We start from the raw sequence: 22,002 nt of genomic DNA, 5'->3' as shown, positions 1-22,002 counted from the left end.
TACTTCTCACAAGGTATGGGTTAGTAGTTCTGAAACTGTGTATATCAGATTTAAACAAACATATATAATGTAGAGAATAAGAACTGCGTTTCTCACTGTTGGTGAAAAAAGTTACAATTAAGAAAAGAGATAAGCTAAAAATAAACCCTGTGGTATTAGACTGGAATCTGACATATCTGTAAAAGGCATGACTATATCCATACACAGACACACACAGACACAAATACAGCTATGTGTGCAAATGCATGGGTATACAGATACATCATTCTTAGCTTTGTCCAATGAGAGGGCCTAGAAGTAATGACATCATGGTAGAAACCTAGGGCCAAATCTTGGTTTCTAAACACCATTCCCCAATAAAAGGAACAAGGGCCGGCCAGTTAGCTCAGCTGGTTAGAGCTTGGTGTTACAACACCAAGGTCAAGGGTTGGGATCCCCATACTGGCCAGCTGCCAAAAAAATAAAAAATAAAAGGAACCAGGATTCCTTGGAGAAGTAATTGATTCCACAGCTGAGCCAGGGAACATACAACATGAGCCTAGAACATTTTGTGATGCCATAAAGTGGGAAGTACTCAAAAAAGGATGGGGACTTGTTCAAAGGACACAGGAGCCAAACCACAGAAGCTCCAATGGGCAGAGATGGTACAATTTGAGCAACAAAATAAATAATAAAAATACTAGATTAAAAACTGTAGAACAAAATAAATATCCCTGAGTCCATATCCATATACATAAATAATGATTAAATAAATAAGCAGGGAAACACCAAAGCCAGCCAGCTGCCAAAAATAAATAAATAAACAGGGAAAAGAATTCCCTCTTCTGTACAGAAGAATTCTAAGAACAAATGTAGAAAGAAAGAGGGAAGTACAAATTCACCATTAGAATACCACAGTAATAATTGCTGCAGGCAAGATCCACTGATAGATGCTAATATTAGTGGATAAAAGTTTGAGGAAAAACAGGATTTTCATAGTCTCAAACTATCTTCCCCAAGATAATTATTAACTGCAAAGGAAAAACAGTAACTTCACAGAACACAAATCCAGCAGACACCACCTTAACCAAGTGATCAAGATAAACCTCATTAACCCTCACTTCTGTGGTATTCTTGCCCAAATCGTTTAACCTCAGCTCAATCATGAGAAAATATGAGACAAATCCCAACTGAGGGAAAGTTGACAAAACAACAATCAATACTCATCAAAAATATCAAGGTTATGAAAGACAAAGCCAGACTGTTAAAGTGTGCAGGAGACTAAGGAGAAGTTACAACTAAATGCAATGTAGGACCCTGCAGAGAATCGTGAACAGAAAAAGTACTTAGTGGAAAACCTAGTGGAATTCAAATAAGGTGTTTAGTTTCCAATGTTAATTTCTGGGCTCTGATAACTATACAATGGTTATGTAAGATGTTAACATTAGGGGTAGCTAGGTGAGAGATACACAGAAACTCTGCACTATTTTTATAACTTTTCTGTAAGTGTAAAATTAGAACAAAACTAAAAGTTTTTTTAAAAATATAGAAAACAGATTTACTAAGAATGAGTGGAAAACACTTTGGTGTGATATAAATATTTAAGAACATTTACTGTTTACTGGCTTTATAGAGCTTAACTCAGTATACAAGGGGCACTGATTCTGGGACCTCCCACAGATACCAAAACCCGCAAATGCTCTTGTACCTGATATAAAATGGTCTAGTATTTGCATATAATCTATTTGTATCCTCCTGTATACTTTAAATCATCTCAGATTACTTATAATAACTAATATAATAAAAATGTTATCTAAATAGTTGTTACATTGTATTATTTAGGGAATAAGGACAAGAAAAAGTCTATATATGTGTAGTACAGACACGATTTTTTTTTTAATATTTTCAATCCATAGTTGGTTGAATCCTCAGATATGGAACCCACGAATATGGACGGCCGAATGTATTAAAATTTTTAAGGTATGTGATTTTCAAATTTTAAACATCTGGATCACTAACAAATAGGGCTTTTTTTTTTCATAGTATGCCTTGTGATGTTAACTACCAATGGTCAGAACATACTGTGAATTATTCTGTAGAAGAAAGACATCAGAGAAGAGCAAACAGAGGTACAACAAGCTAAGGTAGCTGAATTTGTACAAGGCAAACAAATGTCACAATCCTGGAAAAGCTAATTAAACTATCATGATAGCTATAAGAGAGCTCAAAGCCAACTGATGCCCCATATCTGTGTATTTTAGGGCCAGCTTCAGTCAAACCAACCACTTATCTGAAGTCTGCAGGCTAAATGTGTACAATGTGAGTAAATATGACCAGAAACTCATCTCTGCTTTTCTCGATACCTGTGATCCTAGCCATTGCTGAACAGACTCACACCTTTGTTTCTCTCCAGTTTCCACTCTGATTACCTCACATTAGTGGAGAGTTCCTAAAGAACCAACCCTCTTCTTTTACAAGACTCTGTAACTTCTGTTTATACCCAAATGAGGACAGTGGCATGCCTCCCCTCCAGCATCCCTGTGTTTACAAGCCTGCCCCTGGTAGTAACAGTCACAGAACTTTGAGAGGGTCTCTAAGGACTTAAAGCTCCCCTGAAGCAAAGATCCTGTCCCTCAGTATCTAAGGAACAAGATGAGTCCTTCTCCCAGAGCCAACTGCTCAAGAAAAAGGAAGTCTTAGACTCCAGGCAATCTAGCACCCAAGTAAGCTGCCTGCCTAAAACAACCAGCAGCATGACTAGTTTATCTATGCAAAATATGGATGCCTCTTTTAAGAAAGGATTTACAAAGCAAGGAAAAAATATCATATCTATCATAGAATCCTCTAGCACATTTATACAAATAGCCAATACATTTTTAAAACATATCAAATATTCTTAAGGCTATTAGATACAAGTTTCAATTTCAGTTATGCAGTAGATCTCAACATAGACATAATTATTTTTATCTTCTGCATTCTTCTACTCAGGGAACAAAACACCTTCAATCAAACATCTGATTGTTTTTCCCCTTACTCCTTACTTCTTACTACTTACTGGTTTTGAGAACAATAAACATTAGTTTCATGTAGCCATATCAGGACATTATAGTATAATCCTCTGACACATTTTACAGGAAAGGCTTCCTAGAAAACGGTTTGGAGGGCCGGCCCGTGGCTCACTCGGGAGAGTGTGGTGCTGAGAAAACGGTTTGGATATAATTCAGGAATTATGATGTCTCACCAAGTGCATTATAACAACAGCCTATCTTTATGAAATTCTAACTTTTTCCTCCATACCAGGTAAACATTCTAAATGTGATCAAACAATCAATTTGCAATGAGAATTAGGTACTTCACCTTAAATATTATGTTCAGCAATGTAGCTAAGAAGAAAAAGTCTGGTTCACTTACAGAATTAGCAATGGCATGAATGACTCTAGAAAATCCCACTGCATCATTCAGTTCCTCCTAATTAAAAAAAAAAAAAAAAAAAAACATATATATTATTGACATACATATATTCCTTATTTAAATGGGCTGAAAACCTAGCCAAAAAAAAAAAAAACCACTGATATTTCATATCAAGTTAGGTAGCTTTAGTTTCACATGCTTTGCACCTATCACCCCAAACAACTGCATCTGAAATGATCTAAGTACATACCTTTCTTCTGTTTCAGAAGTCAGAATAAGCAAGTGGCAAATTATTCATTAGTTGCTGAAATAACAGTTCCTAGAGTTCATCCATCATTTTACATCACTTGTCAAAATTTCTATCAAGGTGTCTTAAAAACACAAACTTTTAGGGCCGGCCCTTGGCTCACTCGGGAGAGTGCAGTGCTGATAACACCAAGGCTACGGGTTCGGATTCTATATACGGATGGCCGGTTAGCTCACTGGCTGAGCGTGGTGCTGACAACACCAAGCCAAGGGTTAAGATCCCCTTACTGTTCATCTTTAAAAAACAAACAAACAAACAAACAAACTTTAATAAGTTGCCACCTGCTGGCTAAATTTAATAATGCTTTAAATTATGAGGAAACCCACCTAGCAGCTGACTGATTCAAAAGCCCTGATTTTCTTCCTTGACAAACACATTTTTACAAAATTCTTAAAGCATAGCTCTCTGAGATTCATCCCCACCCACTTTCTTCTCTCTTATTTTCTTCCCCATGTTGTTTAAATAGGCTCAATATCTCTCCTACCTTGAAAACCCTTCCCTAATGAACTTTACGCCCCATCTAACTACTGCCCCATCTCCTTATCTCATCACAGCTAACTTGCTTGAAAGACCTCTCCACTCATTAGTTCAGTTTAACTCCCAGGTGCTTGAAGCTCTCTGCTCTCTGGCTTCATCCTCAATGAAATTGCTCATCTCCTTAAAACTATTCCCAAGACTAACAAGTGTTTGCCAGGATGCAGAGAAATGGAATCCCTTGTGCACTGTTGGTGGGAATGTAAAATGATGCAGCCACAATGGAAAACAGTATGAAGGTTGCTCAAAAAAAAAAATTACCATGTCACCAGCAATTCACTTCTGGGTGTTTACCCACAAGAATTAAAAGCAGGGACTCAGATATTTGCACGCTCATGTTCATACCAGCATTATTCACAATGGCCAAAAGGTGGATCAATGGATGAATGGATAAACAAAATGTGGTATAATACAACAGAATATTATTCGGCCTTAAAAAAACGAAGGAAATTCTGACACATGATGCAACATGAATGAACCTTGAGGACATTATGCTGAGAGAAATAAGCCAATCACAAAAGGACAAATACCATATGATTCCATTTACATGAGGCACTTAGAGTGATAAGTACCTGTCAAATTCATAAGATAGAAAGTAGAATGGTGGTTGCTAGGGGCTTGGGAGAGGGGAAATGTGTTGTTTAGTGGGTACAGAGTTTCAGTTTTGCAAGATGAAAATAATTCTGGAGAATAATGTTGGTAAAGGTTGCACAATGTGAATGTACTTCATACTACTGAACTACACACTTAAAAATAGATAAATCAGTAAATTTTATAAGTGTATTTTACCACAGTTAAATATAAAAGTTTTTAAGTAAATTTAAAAAAAAAAAAAAAACAAACCTACTCCCAAGGCTAAATCCAGTGCCAAGGGTAAATCCTTACCCTTACCTGTGTCTCCCCACCAATATTTCTCCAGCCCATCCCATCTAAGTGAACTGACTACAATCTACCCAGTTGTTCTGATGGTTGGCTTGAGCATTTTCCTTCTCCCTTCCTCTTCCACCACCACATCCAATCACAAGTTCTATGGATACTACCTTCCAAATATCTCCAGATTCTACCTACACTGCTACTAACTATCCTACTACTCCAGGTAGCCAACATCTCTTAGCTAGGTTACTCCACATATTAACCTGTTTCCCTGCCTCCAGATTTACTCGAATCTATTCTTCATACAGTAACCAGGGTGATGTTCCAAAAACGCAAATACAACCACATGAACCTAATCTCTCAGATCCCATGTTCTGAATTTTGTTCTAGGAGAACTAGTAAGTGCACATGAGGTTAGGCATAGCACTATTAGCTAATGGGCAGTGAAGCTCAGTGACACACAACCTGAATAACCAAAAACACTTTCTTCAAAACTGCTTCATTTAAGTGGACACTGGTCAACCATGTTAAACTCATTTTGTGGCTACATCTAATGCTTACCTAATTCTATTCTATTCTAGGTTCTATTCTGGAACCTTATTCTATTCTAGGTTTTTCTACCAATTCAATTCTTCTATGGTAGAAAACTACTCATTAAACTGAATCCAACATATGATCTAGAAATACACAGAAAGGAATAAATCAGTTCTATGTTGCCATTTCTCACCCAAAGGAAACTAACATGGCCCAATTACCTGTTCTTTAGCATGTTTCAGCTCTTCCCTTCTTTTGCGTTCTTCTTCATCTACTTTGCTGATAACAATATATCGCTCCTTCTAAAAGATATAAAGCAGAGATACAATTTTCTGGAAGCAACTTGACCCAAAAACTTCAGAATTCTGCTACCATTAGAAGTTATCATTTTTATCACTGCACAGTCTTTCATGGCCCAAATACAACAGAAAGTATTTTGAAATGCCACCAAAAGTTGAGCTGAGTTGCATTATAAACCAAAATTTTGCCTCTGCATTTTCATGACATTTTCCCATGGTTTATTAATTCAACCCAACAGACGTCAGTTAAAAGTATCAAAAGACTATGAGAATAAGACATTTTCTATGAAGTTATGTTGCATTTGAATATGAATTTCTAAATAATTAGTTTTAAAGTAAAATTTCTATATTATATTTTATGAATATAATAAAAAAATCCTAAGCCGGCCCGTGGATCACTCAGTAGAGTGCCTTGCTGATAACACCAAGGCCACGGGTTCGGATCCTATATAGGGATGGCCGGTTTGCTCACTGGCTGAGCGTGGTGCTGACAACACCAAGCCAAGGGTTGAGATCCCCTTACCGGTCATCATTAAAAAAAAAAAAAAAATCCTGGATTATGTGGTAATGTGCCAAACACCTATTGCTTTCTTTCTCATACTTTGCATTTTGTATCCATTAAACACACCACAAAACCTTCTATGTCAAAGTTTGAGACTTATCTTCCAGCAAGATTGCTTTTATTTAATTTCTAATTTGATATATGACTTAAGAGCAACAACCACTAAAATTCCAAAATTCTGCTAAAGGAACCCACCACTAGCCACCTATTACCTGTCATAGTTCTATCAGTGCACCTTGGGAAAACATGACAATAGCTATGCTTATGTTTATGACCCAGATTCTAAAACTTAATTTTACCTGCCCACATAACATGAAGCCATTTTTTTCACATACTCTCACAACTTTCTGCCATAGTATAAGAACATGAACTAACATTTGTATACTTTCAAGCTTACAAAGCATGTTCACTTCCATTTACCTATTGGATCACCCTAAGAAAGATAAGTATAAAATCATCATTATCATGCTCAGCCTCAATACACAAATGAGGAAAATGAGGGTTAGAGAGCTTAAATGACTTGCCTAAGGTCACCCAGCTTATACATAGCAAAGCCTAGGTGTAAATTCTGACTTTTAACACATTAGTGTATCACTGGATGTGTTTAATGTTAGCCATAGATAATTCTTGGGGTTACCTTTTCAGTTTCTAAAGTCTCAACATGAATGCCTTTGGGATACCTAACGAAAAGAAGGAAAATATGACATCAGTAGATAAGTCAATGACAGTCAAAACCCAGAGTATTTTAAAATCAACTATTTAGCTATAAACTACACAAAATGAGTTTTATTAAATATGAAATAATTATCACTACAATGAAGACTTTACATTAAGCCTATTCATAATATTTCAGCTCCTAAATGTTTCCCTTCCCCTTAACACACAGAAATGTATTTGATTTCAAATTAATTTTTTTTAGGACTTAAGCATTTTCTAAAATGTCTTGCATCTCACAATACAGTCAACTCATTACCACACAATCAAATTTTTGCTTCCAAATATAAGCATTTCCTAACTGAAATTTTGAAGGTCTCTTTTGACTACATGGGGCACACAGGGGAAGTTTCAGATGAGCAGCTCTGCTGTAGTTTGGCATGGTAGTTTGCATCAGCTGAGGAGAAGGATCTGGAATGCGCACAGAGTAAGTTACAAGGATAAAGTGATAGGAAAAAAGCCTGGGCAAACCAGACAATGGTCCTTTCCTAGTATACGTGTCACTGGCAGATTTTAACAGAGGAACAAGGACCCCAAAATCAAATGCAAACGTCTATCTGTCTAATGCCAATGTTTAATTTTTTTTGAGGATAAACAAAGAAAGTTCATTTGAGAACTTGGTATACAACTCTAGAATTGGGCAGCACTCTAGACCAAATGGTTCAGAATGCTCCCTCAATGTTCAATTTTTGAGTTAGAGAACCATTTGCAAATAAAATGAAAACACGGGAAACATCCCCAGAAAAACACATGCACAAAATTTTGAATGTTATTTCAGGGGATTCACAGACCTCCTGAAACCCATCCACAGTTTAACCCTATGTTAAGAACCCCTGTTTTAGAAAAAGTATTCATCTGAGTATTTCTTAGGTCTTAAAACCAAACCTTTACCATATACCTTCAAAGGACAAAAACACTATATATCCAGAGCTTAATGGATGAAGCCAAAGTGATAATTAAGAAATTTAAAAGGCTTTAAAACATCCTTTAGAAGCAATAACAAAGAAAATAAATTAAGTGGGTATTCAACCTAAGAAAGTGGGGGACCTTGGTATGGTCAAATCACCAAGAACTACAGAATTTCTTTTTTAGGGGGGGAGGGGGTGGGGCTGGCCTGTTTGGGGATTCGAACCCTTGACCTTGGTGTTATAACACCGTGCTCTAAACAACTGAGCTAACTGGCCAGCCCTTGAACTGCAGAATTTCAAAAAGGAAATGACAGCTAAGACATTATATTTAGTATTTAAATCCTGAGTCCCTCACAGAGCTCTCACATACAGTACAAACACTTACTTCCAGCTCAAAGTCTGATAGATTAGTTTTCTTTGGAACCTATAAAAACGAAAGAAAAGGTATTGATTTTGGCTCATTAAAAGTAACTAACTTATCAAGCACTAATTGAGAAAGACTTAATTTTAGGAAGAGACTTCATTAGAACTGACAGGTAAAATGCAAACAAAAAAAGGCAGGATGTCTGACATGAGAGGATTCCTCATCACTTTATCAAAATTTTCTTTAATGTTATTATATTGCTTTTATAGAAGAGGTAGAAGTTCTTATCTAATTATTACTTCCTGCAGCTGTTTAAGAGAATTTAAAGTAGAAAGATGCATTAAAATACTTTTGTGAAGCTTGTCATGAAGTAAAAGGAAAAAAAGATGTTCAAGTTACCGACTCTTTGAAATGCTGATGTTTTTTTACTGCAGAGACAAATTAAAAGGATAGAAGTAGCCTGACAGTGAATTCCCTTCTGAAGCCTTCATGTATTAAGTGCTCCTCAAGGCCAAAGAAATTATGTCACCTTGGGCAGAATTGAAAGTCAAAGTTGCACAACAGTTTTCTCCCCTTCAGGTACAGGACAAAGCATTCATTCAGTGTCTCAATATACAATCGTCCCCACTGTGTTAAGACTGAAGTCAGTGCTTAAATCTTGGAAACATACCCTACCTATTATAAAAAGACTATTTTTAAAGATGTTTTTAAAATACCAAATGTATCAAATGCCAGAAATCATCTACCTTTCCCCCCCAAAAAAAGATCACGTGAAAATGTTCTGGACAACTAACCCGGTACATGGCTCTAAATCCAAGTTCCTGTTTTCTTCACTTTGTAATAAATCTTCTATTTTCTCTCTGAGGATTAGAATAGACCATGACCATCAGTACCTTTAAGGAAGGACATCATCAACCAACAGAATAATCATACCCAGAAGCAGTCTAAATGCAAGAACATATGACAATGTAATTCTACCAAATCACATTACAGCCTTTTAATTCAAAGACTTAAAGAAAAATGCCTTATTCTGGCACATTCTTTTTTTTTTGGGGGGGGGATATTATGTTTTCATTAATATATAGTGACAATTTCTCAAGGATTTGTTAGTACTAGTGATTTAATTTTTTATTTTTCTTGTAAAGCAGTTATACTGACTACTAAACTAAGCAAGACCAGCCACTCCTCCAATGCCACATCTGCTTGTTGGAAACTTCACTGCAAGAGAAAAAAACATGAACAAGCTGCAGTCTGGATGGGCCTGATCCACTTCTCTACTTTAAGGGAAGCTAGATAGTGGCTGCCAGGACCTTGGTCCATGCAGGTCTGCCCACCTGCTGAGGTCTCTTGTCTCGTGATATGTAGCAAGTCAAAGTACAATACAGAGGACACTTATATACAATTTGCTGTTATTTCACAAATTCAAATATGCCTCAATTAAATCCTGCCACTCACAACATCACAGCTGTGTGTATACTGCATATATGTAGCACAGGTTTGAGATACAGATGTCAGTCTGGCCCCAATGCACATTACTTAATGTACATTTGGTTTCAGTTCAGGAACTTACACCACTTGGTCAATAAACTTCTTCTGATCCTCAGGAATCACCACAGGACATTTGGAAGTGTTAGGAGACACATATGCTAGAGCTCCTGCACCATTGGCCTGTGAACGTTTTTCATCATACTGCTCTCTTAACTGTCTTTCTTCTTCCTGATTCAAATATGGAATTCCTAAACATAATTTTTTTAAAAATGTATTAGTACAAGTTCGACATAAAATTCTTTTAACAAACCAAAGAGTCTAAATACTCAGGAAAGATTTACTATATTTAACGACGTCTCAAAAAATCAACACAAAAAGGCAAGTGATTTCAAATTGTGTTTGTTCATTCACTCATCCATTCCTTCCTTCTTCTTTCACCAAATATTTATTTGGCATTTAAGCTGTGCCAAGCATTGTATCAGACACTGGGTAACTAACAGTGAACAAGCAGATACATCTTGGTCTTTAGTGCATAAAACTACTTTCCACAGAAAAGATGATCAGAAAAGGCTTCTGTGAGGATCAACTCAAAGGATGAGAATGAATCAAAAATGCAGAGAGCCTGGAGAAGAATATTTCAGGCAAGAGAAACAAGTATAAATACCCACAGGATGAAAATGGCTTGGACTGTTCCAAGTACAGCAAGGAAACTGGTCTGGCCAGAACATGTGAGCCAAAGGAGAATGGTCTGATATCAGATTGGAGAGAGGATTCAGCAAGATTTTGCAGGCTCTTACAGGTCATGGTAAGAAAGTTACTTTACTCTAAGAGTGATGGGACACCCTTAGAAGGTTTTAAGCAAGATAATTACATTTTCTGCTTCATGTTTAAAAGGTCATGGTGACTACTGTGAGAATGGAAGGAGGGAGATCAGTTATGAGCAACTATCCAGACAAGATGACAGCTCAGATCAGAGGTCAGTAAACTTTTTCTTAAAGGGCCAGAGAGTAAATGTTTTAAGCTGTGGGTCATACTGGGGTCTTTGTTGCAATACTCAACGCCGGCATTGCAGTATAAAAGCAGACATGTATAGGCACAGCTGTGTTCCAATAAAATTCTACTTACAAAATAGGCAGCTAGCAGTGGGCTACCATTTGTGACCCTGGTTTAGACTATGGAGATGGCAGGGTAGATGGAGAAAGTGATTTTCAAGATAGGAGAGAGAGAACTTACTGATATACTGGAGGTGAAAGATAAAGGGAAAAGCAAAATCAAGAATGACACCTACCTATTTGGTTAAGCAATTGCAAAGATAGTAGGGCTACTAACTGAAGGGGAAGACTAGATTTGTGGGCCCAATGGGTGGAAATCAAAAACTACCTTCTGGACATATTAAATCATCTAAGGGTACATATAAACTAAAACTTGCAGGTTTAAGCCTATAGCTCAAAAGAGAGGTGTTGACATACAAATTTAATTATCATCAGGATATGGGTAGTATTTAAAGCCATGGGATACTAACAAATTCGTATAAGGAATGATGGAATTAGAAAAACACTACTTGTTAACAATAATGCTTAAAGCAAGAATCATCAACAGATGCTAAAACTTACTGGCAAAAATAGTGATTCAAGTTAACATCACCAGTAATGGGACCAACAAATACCATGTGCCTCGTGATATGATGCACTGAGAAAAACACACACCTGCTTCTGTAATATTCCTGCCAAATGAATAAATGCATTTGGAAAGTCTGAGGAAACATCAGACAAGTCCAAACAGATGAACATTCTACAAAATAACTAACCTCCACTATACAAAAACATCAAGGTATTAAAAAACAAAGACAGACTGAGAAGCGATTCTGGATTTAAAAAGAGATATGACAACTAAAGGCAACATAGGATCCTGGATTAAATATGGCCCAGGGGGAAATTTTTTTCTCTCTTGCTGTAAGTGGCAAAACTTACATTATTGTAGCAATGCTGATTTCCTAATCTGGATCAATGCACTCTGGTTATATCAGAGATTGTCTTTGAAATACAATTCAGGGGGAATTGTATTTTGCCCCTAAATACAATTTAGGGGCAAAAGGATATCACATCTGTAACTTACTCTAAAATGATTTAGGGAAAAAATGGTTTAGAGATGACAATGCAAATCTAGTACTATGTTAACATTTGGGTAATTGGAGGGACGGTACACAGGAACTCTTTGTGGTATTTCTTTGCCACAATTATGTAAGTCTGAAATTATTTTTTTTTTAAATAATAAAAAAATAAAGCCATAGACGGTATGAGACCAATGAGAGAAAGTAATATTTAGAAGTTGGTTAGACAAGAAAGCCAATCAGAACAGTGAGGAGCCAAGAGTGAGGCAGGAGGAAGACCAGGAGAAGGAAGTTTGCTGGAAGCCAGGAGGACAGCATTTGGGGCAGGAGGGAGTAATCAACAGGGTCGAAATCTGCCAAAAGGCAGAGCCAGATGAAGACAAAGAGGGATCCACTAGATTTGAGATCAGAGCAGGCCCCAGTGCAGGCTGGCCAAGACAGTATTCATGGAGGGGTGCAGAAGAAAGCTCGGCTGGAGGGGTTAAAGAAAAAACCGCAGGAGAAGAAGAAACAGTGAAAGCTCACCACTTGTTCAAGGTGCTTTGCTCTGAGTTTGAATATCACTGGGTTGAAAGGGGAAAGGTATGTGGAATCAAGTGAGGGTATTTATTTGGTTTGGGTCATTTTAAGATGGAGCTATTTCTGCAGGTGTGCTTAACCTTCTAGTGCCATGGATCCCTTTGGTAGTCTGGTGAAGCTTACAGATGCTCTCTCAGAATAATGTTTTTAAATGCATAAAATACGGGCCGGCCCGTGGCTCACTCGGGAGAGTGCGGTGCTGATAACACCAAGGCCACGGGTTCGGATCCTATATAGGGATGGCAGTTGGCTCACTGGCTGAGCGTGGTGCTGACAACACCAAGCCAAGGGTTGAGATCACCTTACCGGTCATCTTTAAAAAAAAATAATAATAAAATAAAATAAATGCATAAAATAAAATGAAAATATATAAGATTAAAATAGGAAGGCAATTATACTGAAATAATTACAAAAATATTTTTAAACATCTGTGATATAGTGATATAGTATAATGAGCTTTTTGATCAACACATTAAATAACAAGATCTAATGGCAGGCGAAATAACTATGATAATTACAAAGTATTGATGAGCATAAACAATATTCAAAATTTCTGCAACAACTAAAATATCATTTGAAGATACCTAGGATTTCCATTGATGACACAGTCCCAGATACTTCTAACACTAGTTGTTGCCTGCATTCATAACAGAAGGAACTGCTAAATTTCAATTCAAGGTTAGGAAATACAGACGTAAATGTTTTTCCCTCCAGTTCACAGACTCCTGAATTTTGTCTCTGGGGGAAAGAAAAGGGTGCCCATCGACTAGGTTAAGAAACTCTGTACTTACAGGATGTTTATAAAGGTTGATGGTGATGATCGAGAAGGGAAAAGAGTAATTCAGGAGAGAGAAGGGCAAACTGGGGGAGCTAGTGCTTGACTAGGAAGATAGACTTGTGGATGTGGTGGTGAGAATACAAAGTGGCTCTTCTCTGCTGGTTTCTATTTTCATCTGGACCATGGAGAGGCATGGTCATGAGCTGGGGTGAGAAGCCTGGAGAAAGAGGTGGTAAAAAACAAACACCTCAGAGAGTAAGATTTTTTTTACCAAAATTGAGTGCTTATTTGAAGTTTGTGCCCATGAATTTACAGTGACAAATTAGCTCAGGTGTGTCATATTTTCTGGCAATAGGCGATGCCCAAACAGAGAAGGTGGATGGTCAGATTCAACCAGAGTTGGGACTTTGCTAGGCAAGTACAATGGAGGTAAAGAGAAGCAAGGGAAGTAAAAAAGAATAATGATGAACCATGTAGATAAGGAGGAAAATCAAGGTAGAAGAGGGGAAGATAATAGACAGTGAAAAAGCAATGGAAATCAACAGATTGCTGAAATGAGCTACCAGAGTAAGTCAACAAAAAAGACAAGAGGTAGTGCTCTCAGAGAGAGAAACACTGGAGGTGGTAAGTGAGTTACCAATGAAAAGACCAAAGATGCTGCCAAGGGAGTAGAGGACCAAAGGGAAATCGAAGCAAAGACGGCTGACGACCCAGCCAAGAAACAGACAAGACAGCATTTGCTGGTTATCCTTGTGGATGCTGAAGTCACCCAGAACGAGGAGAGGGGTAGGAGTGGAGAGAATGGTGATCAGCCAAAGCCAAGGCTGCCGGTGGATGCTGTGCCCATGAAGTCAGCAAAAATAGGGGTGGTAGAGCTAGGTGACACAGCCCTGCGAAGAATGGTGGCTCCTGAAGAAGAGGGAATTCAGGTCCTTTGAAAGTGGCATGGAGAAACAAGGAGGATACCTAGCACAGCCTGGCCAGAGACAGAAAAGGTAAAACCACCTGCCTTGGATAGGGCTGCAGGGGAAAGGGTAATGAAAGTCACCTGTTTCCCTTTCAGCCAAGGAAGTCAAAGGAACTTTAGAGAAGGCTGCCAGAAGAAAAGGGCCTGGCATTTACAAAACCTGAATGGAAACAATTCGATAATGAAGAAAAATGAAGGTCTAAATCACATTCAGAGAATATCAACAACAGCAAGGGGATAAGTCTTCATAATAACGGACGGCCTGGGAGATCTGATTTTGTTGTGACTAAAATAGTCCAAAGTCTGACTACAAAACAATGAGAATGGGGCATACTCCAATTTGGCTAAATGTATAGTATATGGATGTATAGTTTCCAAACAGGCTGAAAACTATACATCCATATAATAAGCACTGGCTGGAAACTATAAGCACTGGCTAAAGTAGGTCCTTCAAAAGATGATTGGACTATTCCAAAATAATGCCATAAATACATTGGAACTTCTGTTTTATAATGACTTTCAGAGTCTAGTATAAGACAAATTTAAAAAATTACTTTACAATACCCAAATTGTGTTGCCCATCTGGTTCACTCACCATGTTAAGCAGTTTTGACAATTATTTCCAAAGATTAAAATCATCAATAAAAATTAAGATGCAACACCACTGAAGCAATTAAAAAACAATATGGCATGGGCTCTAATGGCTTTGCAAGGAGATCATGCTGAGAAAAGAGAATTCATTTAAAGTCTATGTACATTTTTTGAAAAAAATCTAGTACTTTTGTTGTGATAAATCTCCTTCCTTATCACCTTCATTAATTCTACATTTGCCAAAGAAAAAAAATACAATTTATGAAAATAATTAAATTAAAATAGTTATTGATCTTAAAGCAGTATGTGCTTAATACTACTGAGAAAAGCAAGGCTTTCCCAAACACTTTTAGGGAAATAAATGAAGAGGAGGGAAAGCCACTCAGGTGTGCTCTAATGTCCAGTACTTATGCTCCCATTCACTCATCAAATATTTAATGGTTACCTCCCTAACACAGAAGAGGAACCACGGTCTGCACCGGGATGTGAAATGAATGCAACACAGTCTCTTCCTCAGAGTGCTCACCAACAAGTTAGCCATCACAATCATGCAGTCTACATAAACTTTTTTTCTCCCATGAGAAACTGAGAAACTGTTTCCAATTATAAAACAAGTGCCAACTTGAAAAGGGGGTTTTCATTATAGCATTGCTGGAATATAGTCAATTTTTATTATTCAAAATATTTTAACATTTATTTATAGCTACTTTTTAAAGTACTATAACAGGGCTGGCCAGTTAGTTCAATTGGTTAGAGCATGGGCTGATAACACCAAGGGCCAGGATTTGATCCCTGTACTGGCCAGTCACCAAAAAAACCAAAACAAAACACTATGCCATTTATCACACTGGAAGAAAACTGGGAAGCATTCCCCACAGATGGTAAGTTAGGCAACTAAGTCACACCAGTGGCAGAATAAATACACTCAATAAAATCAGGAGTTTGAAAAGATTCATTAGCGCTAAATGAAGTAGCATCTATTCTCCTGCTCAGTTCGTGGTTAACTATATTAAAAACAAAAAAGGTCACAATAAGTTTTAAAAAATTCTAAGGCTGCATATGGTGCCTTGGAACTCTGAGATTCTATCTCAGATAGCAGGCGCAAAATGATAATTCTCAATCAAATCCAAATTTACTTCCCAAGGACATTTTGAAGGTTTATAAGTTCTAAAGATAAGTCACACACAATCTTACCATTGCGAAAAACTTTATTAAAATCAAATCCTTGGCTTGCAAGAAAGTCAATGCTGGAGCTCTGAAACAAGAGTAAACAGTACATACATTTCAGTGATGTTAGTGGCAGATGAACAGAAGCAGAGTAGTAACTCAGGCAAGTAAGCAAAGACAGCCAGGCAAGGAAGCAATGTGGCAAAGGGATTTCTACTCCACAGCTGCCAAATGATCCATTAATTTACTTAAAATATCTGGGCTCTTCTACTTTATAGCTTATAACACAAACATCCTTTGTTTCACAATATTTTTTAAAAATCCACTGGGTGAACAGATATTATCCCAATAGGCAGATATTCTCCCTGATTTCTTGATTGCTGTACTGAGTAGGAGATTATAAATAGAAATAAAATGTACTTATATTATCTCACCCCAGGTTCAAGTTTAAGGAAGCTCACATGTGCAGGTTATAAGACATCAACATTCACCTCAAATTAGATATTGAAAATCCAAAATCTTAATTGGATGTCCTTAATGTTCCAGGTCAAAAGAGAGAAAAGTTCCCAGGAACAAGACTTAATGAAACAAACATAACAGCTATAGGATGAGCTGAAATATGTAACTGGATATAAATAAAAATATTATGTAAATAATACTACAGATGGTACAAAAATATGGCAAAATCATGAAGACTTTACTCAAACTGAAGAGAGGGAAACATTACTATAGCTACTCAAATTTTATTCTTGGGTTAAATCAGAACACTGATAGGCTATACACCTAAATTATTTTAATCTGGTCCCTCAAAGAATTACCTTTACTGAACTGTACTTTAACATTATACCACCAGTCTAGATTGAAGAACATAGTAACAAACAATCCCATTAAACTCATCACAGTATTCATTTTAGAAATGTAACTGAAGACAAAGTTTTCTAAATTAATGATTTCTTTATGATAACTAAAAGGTAAATGTTCTGAAGTCTCTATTCTGGGAAGAGTTGTACTTCTCCTGAGCCCTGGAATGTTTTGATCCTGTTGACCACAGAACTGTTTCCCTCTTTTCTTAGCTGCTAGGAAGCTCAGAGACAAAAAGTTGAGACTTTCTTTGGCATGAATTCTGTGTTCTATTCATACCACAGTAATCATATCATGTTTCTTTTCTTTCAATTTTTTTATTTACTTTAAAAAAAATCTTATATTCAAAGGTAAATACTATATGTATCTTTATTAGCCAACACAAATCCTTTTTAAAACATGGTAGGATGCAAAAAAAACAATCTTACTACAGACATACACACACATACGAACTTGGGTATATGCAAATTATTTTCCATCGGGTCCAGGTTTTCTATAGTTTTCAACAAGCAACCTTCCCCAGAGCCCCACTTTTTTAAAACTTGTCCTGAACCAAGACCCAGTGTCTTCTGACTTAGTCCACCAGCCTCCTTCCTTGTCTACCATGCCTAAGCATTCTTATAATTCTACCCACCTAAATATTCCACCTGTGACAAAGGCACCAAAAGATGGATTATGGAAAGGCATTTTTGTCCTTCCTGTACTAGACGCCAAAACATCCTACTTTCCTTTATTCCACCAAATCCAGAATCGAAGATTCATTTATTCCTTTTTGGAAGCTATTTATTTTCCAATAAAACACCATCCTTTGGGTTGCACAACCATGTGAATATACTTAATGCCACTAGACTATACATTTTAAAATGGTTAGCATGGTAAATTTTATGTTATGTACGTTTTACCACAATTTAAAAAAAAAAAACAAAAAAAACCCTTTGAACCAACAGAATCTATTTCTGGTTTACTGTCTACTACCTTTGACTTGCCCTATATGCACCATTTTCAAGATACAGGAGACAAGCACAGCTATTTGGGAGTAAAATTTCAGGCACTATTTTAAAATTTTAAATGCATATGTCCTATGACTCAACAATTCCCCTTCCAGGATATCTATCCTACAGAAAAATTCCTACATACACAAAAAGATATACTGCCCATGGATATTAACTATAGCATTGTTTATAACCATTGGAAAGCCTCTAAATTCCAAGTAAGAAACTGATTAAACAAATTATACATATTCATACAATCAAATACAAAGACATTCTGTTGAGTGGAAAATGCAAGTTATATAAAATATGAATATTAAGATTCTGTTTATATTAAAGAAAAATGATAAAATTATGTTACATGTGTAGATATATGGTACATGTATACATGTACATAAAAGCTAGAAAAAAAGGAGTGAAATGGAAGAAAGTGGCATGGGGAAAAGGGCGCAAGAAAAATTATTTGTTACTCTCTATATATCAGTAACTTTCCAATTTTTCACAACCACATTACCTTCCATGAATTTAACTATAGATGTTCAGCCAGAAAAAGGAAGAGGAAGAAAAGAAAAAGATGAAGACAAAAATGATACAAATGCCATGTTATTCTGCCTGCCACTCCACCCGATGTGTGTGTCTCCCTGGGTGTGTGTTCTGTCAGCCCATTCCTCCACATCCTGCCTAGTATGTAAGCATCTGTGTGTACAGATTTTTTTCAAGAACATATTAGGTAGTTCTACCCTCAAATTCTATACACTTTAAAGGTGATAAGAGCTTTTGAGAGTGATTTTGTCACAATTTTCACCCTACTCGCTGATTCCAGAACCTAACTCCCTGGTAAGATGCAATTCTGTAGCAGTCATAGAATTTTAAGGGACAATAGGAAGAAAATCCAAAGACACATTTACCTTATCTATACAATTCACAAGTTTACATACTAAGAGTTTAATCCTTTTCTCTGCCTTCATTACTCCAGATTAGAGAATCCCAGTATTTTTATCCCTTTGTCCATTTTAGACATTAGCCTCTGGCCTATATTCAACTCTAGTATATCTTTTTTTTTAAGGAGTGGCTGGCAACTAGAAACGTACTAAGTGTTCTGGGTGTAGCCATATCACGGTTTGCACAATGGGTGGAGTTCTTCTCTCCCTGAATAACTGCATTTGTGTTGGTCTTTTAGAACAGAGCACCATCCCTAAAGTGTCTCATTACCACCCTCTACTTTTGTTTGATTAACCCCTAGCCAGCCATGGAACCCACCTGAAGTAATTCTCTGTTCCTGGTACTGCTAGAAAACTATATCCACACAAATTTCCAAACTGAATCTATTTTTCTCTCAGTGAGAATCTACAAATACTGTTTAATTACATATCCTATGCCAAAGTGACTGGTAAGTAGCTGTTAACTGATTGCAAGGTAAAGGAAATACCAACTACGGTTTACTTGCTAATTTAAGAAAAGGTTTCAGACCAAAATTATCTTCACTTTTTCCATTTTGCCCCTAGGCATACAATTAACTCTCAATTTCATTTGCTTATATCCTGCCTTATTTCAGAAAGAATCTGATAAGACTCAATCCCTCAGAAACTTACTTTCCAGGCTTTCATAACTTTATTTTATTTTATTTTATTTTTTTAAAAGATGACCGGTAAGGGGATCTTAACCCTTGACTTGGTGTTGTCAGCACCACACTCTCCCAAGTGAGCCACGGGCTGGTCCTCAGGTTTTCATAACTTTATATGCAAGAGAATGAAAGATGTGACAACTCAAATGAACTCATGTTGCTATTGGGACAGAAGCTAGGATGCAAGATTATAAGGGAGAAAAGATTAACTACCCAGTGTCTACCAGGTCAGCTACAACAATCCTATAGGAAATATTCTAAGGGGGAACCTCCTGCACCCTTATCTTGGTCCATAAAGTAAGTTCTCTCCTCCACAAGAGGAAACACTAGTCTTATCTCATACTCTATTTCCTAATTGGTGAACTTGGGGAAAAGAACTGAACAGAGTTGCTTAGCCTCTTCTGGGCTCTCTCTTACTGGACAGCATATACACATACTCTGCTCTTCCAGAAAATAAAGCTCAAACCTTGGAGTGGATAAAAGAAAGGGATTAGGGAAAGGCTGCAAGTCCTGATGTGTACGTTCAATTCAGGAATAAGATATTAAAAATACCAAATAAACATTCAGAAGCCATGTTCTCAAATTCAGCTTTAATAATAATAAAGCTCATGTTCTGATTTCCATCTTTGCCTAACTTCGCATCTTATTCCTTAATTCATTCTGAAATTAACTCATTAATTCATTCTGAGAGGTGAGACGATTTGCCCAGAGCCAGTAGTAAAACCAAATTTTAAAGAGAATTCTGATTACACATTTCCATACTGCTTCATAAGTAATTCATTAAAGAAAAAACTCAATTATGCTACTAACCTGACAAACAAATTTGACATCTGGTGAGGATCTATTGAAGGGTTTCGGGAAAACATAGAAATTAAATGACTTTGTTATGTACCTGAGAAAATAAGAAAAGAAGACTCAGGGTGTTATACTATGACACAACAAAAGAATTCCCGCCACTTGTTAAAGCAACCTACTTTGAATCTGTGTAGTCATACTTAAAAGTGCAAAGGCCAAACTGAAACAGCAAAAAGTCCATGGAATGCTGGAAAAGGGAAATAAAACATCTGTCACAATAGTGCTGCATATTTGACATGATCAATAGTATAGTATGCTCAATTAGGTGGGCTTTCTGAATTACTCAACTTGACTTTGGCAGAATACCTCCAATTAGAACAGATTAGGCAGATTATGTATCAGAAGCTTTATTAATTTATATATATATTTTTCCCAATTAAGCACCTATCCATCATCCAGAGCATCATTAGGCCTATTTCCAAGTGATTAAAATAACCACATTATATTTCCTGTAAATCAAATTAACACTGAAAAAGTAAGCCTTCTTCAAAATGTTTTCCAGCAAACAATTATTTTTGCTGTTTTAAATATCACTAAAATATTGCTTCATGGCTGAGGGTTGAGAAGAAGTGCTGCACTTGTTATTAGAAAACCTTAATATACAAATTTAACGATTACATTTCTCTATAATTTAACAAAAGGAGGATCAACATGGTAAAGAAAAAGTCTTCTCAGCACGTCCACTTGCCTTTTTAAGCTTCTGATACCTCTCTTCTGGAGTGTCAAAACCATTTGTCAATGTGGTCACTGAAGGTCCATCACTGATTCCTAGATTTTAAGAAATAAAAGTTTTTAGCTATTAATAGATGCTAATGTAAGAATGTCAGTCAACCATTCAATGTCTCTATACTTTCATATTCTTATGAACTAAGATTTATTGGAAGTGCTCCCTACCTCACTTTTTCAAAATTAGCATTAATTTCACTGGCCACTAAGCTAAACTCTATAACAATGAACTTAGAGATATGTTTCAACTTGAGAATGGCAACTCTAGCATCTAAAATGGGTCTCGAAACACAGTAATCATTTAAGAAAACACCTCTGGCTTTAATAAATTTTGCTGCTTTCTAAAGGACTAATGCATAAACAGACATCAACAAATCCTTAAGTATATTATTGCTAGAGTATCAGTCTTGGTCACCAATTTGGAATAACACCTATAACAACAAAGGTACAGTAGTCCCCCCCTTATTCTCGTTTTCTGCCTTCAGTTTTAGTTACCCAGTCAACTGTGGTCCAAAAATAGGAAAGCAGGGTACAATAAGATATTTTGAGAGACACCACATTCACATAAACTTTTATTACAGTATATTGTTATAACTGTTCTATTTTATTAGTTATTGTTGTTAATCTCTTTCTGTGCTTAATTTATAAACTAAATTTTATCATAAGTAGGTATTTAGGAAAAAACCATATATAGAGTTTGGTGTTATCAGCGGTTTCAGGAATCCACTGGAGGTCTTGGAACATACACCCCGCAAACAAGGGGGAACTACTGTATCTCTGAG

General features: G+C 36.6%; 1 protein-coding gene across 3 annotated transcripts in view; it reads right to left on the bottom strand.

Annotated features, from left to right (window-relative positions):
* Positions 1 to 22,002, bottom strand: part of PARN (poly(A)-specific ribonuclease) — a 174,901-nt gene that overhangs the window by 151,281 nt on the left and 1,618 nt on the right. For all 3 annotated transcript variants that reach the window (XM_063099351.1, XM_063099354.1, XM_063099353.1), the window contains exons 3-12: positions 21,183 to 21,262; positions 20,614 to 20,681; positions 20,450 to 20,531; positions 16,193 to 16,253; positions 10,056 to 10,221; positions 9,280 to 9,345; positions 8,507 to 8,545; positions 7,137 to 7,179; positions 5,860 to 5,940; positions 3,391 to 3,447 (exon numbers count right to left, since the gene is read on the bottom strand). In XM_063099351.1, the coding sequence (XP_062955421.1) occupies positions 3,391 to 3,447; positions 5,860 to 5,940; positions 7,137 to 7,179; positions 8,507 to 8,545; positions 9,280 to 9,345; positions 10,056 to 10,221; positions 16,193 to 16,253; positions 20,450 to 20,531; positions 20,614 to 20,681; positions 21,183 to 21,262 (743 nt within the window). The remainder of the gene's footprint in view (positions 1 to 3,390; positions 3,448 to 5,859; positions 5,941 to 7,136; positions 7,180 to 8,506; positions 8,546 to 9,279; positions 9,346 to 10,055; positions 10,222 to 16,192; positions 16,254 to 20,449; positions 20,532 to 20,613; positions 20,682 to 21,182; positions 21,263 to 22,002) is intronic.

The sequence above is a fragment of the Cynocephalus volans genome, chromosome 6, assembly GCF_027409185.1.
Source record: "Cynocephalus volans isolate mCynVol1 chromosome 6, mCynVol1.pri, whole genome shotgun sequence".
In the NCBI taxonomy this organism is placed as follows: Eukaryota; Metazoa; Chordata; class Mammalia; order Dermoptera; family Cynocephalidae; genus Cynocephalus; species Cynocephalus volans.
This window is presented reverse-complemented; position numbering and strand designations above follow the sequence as displayed.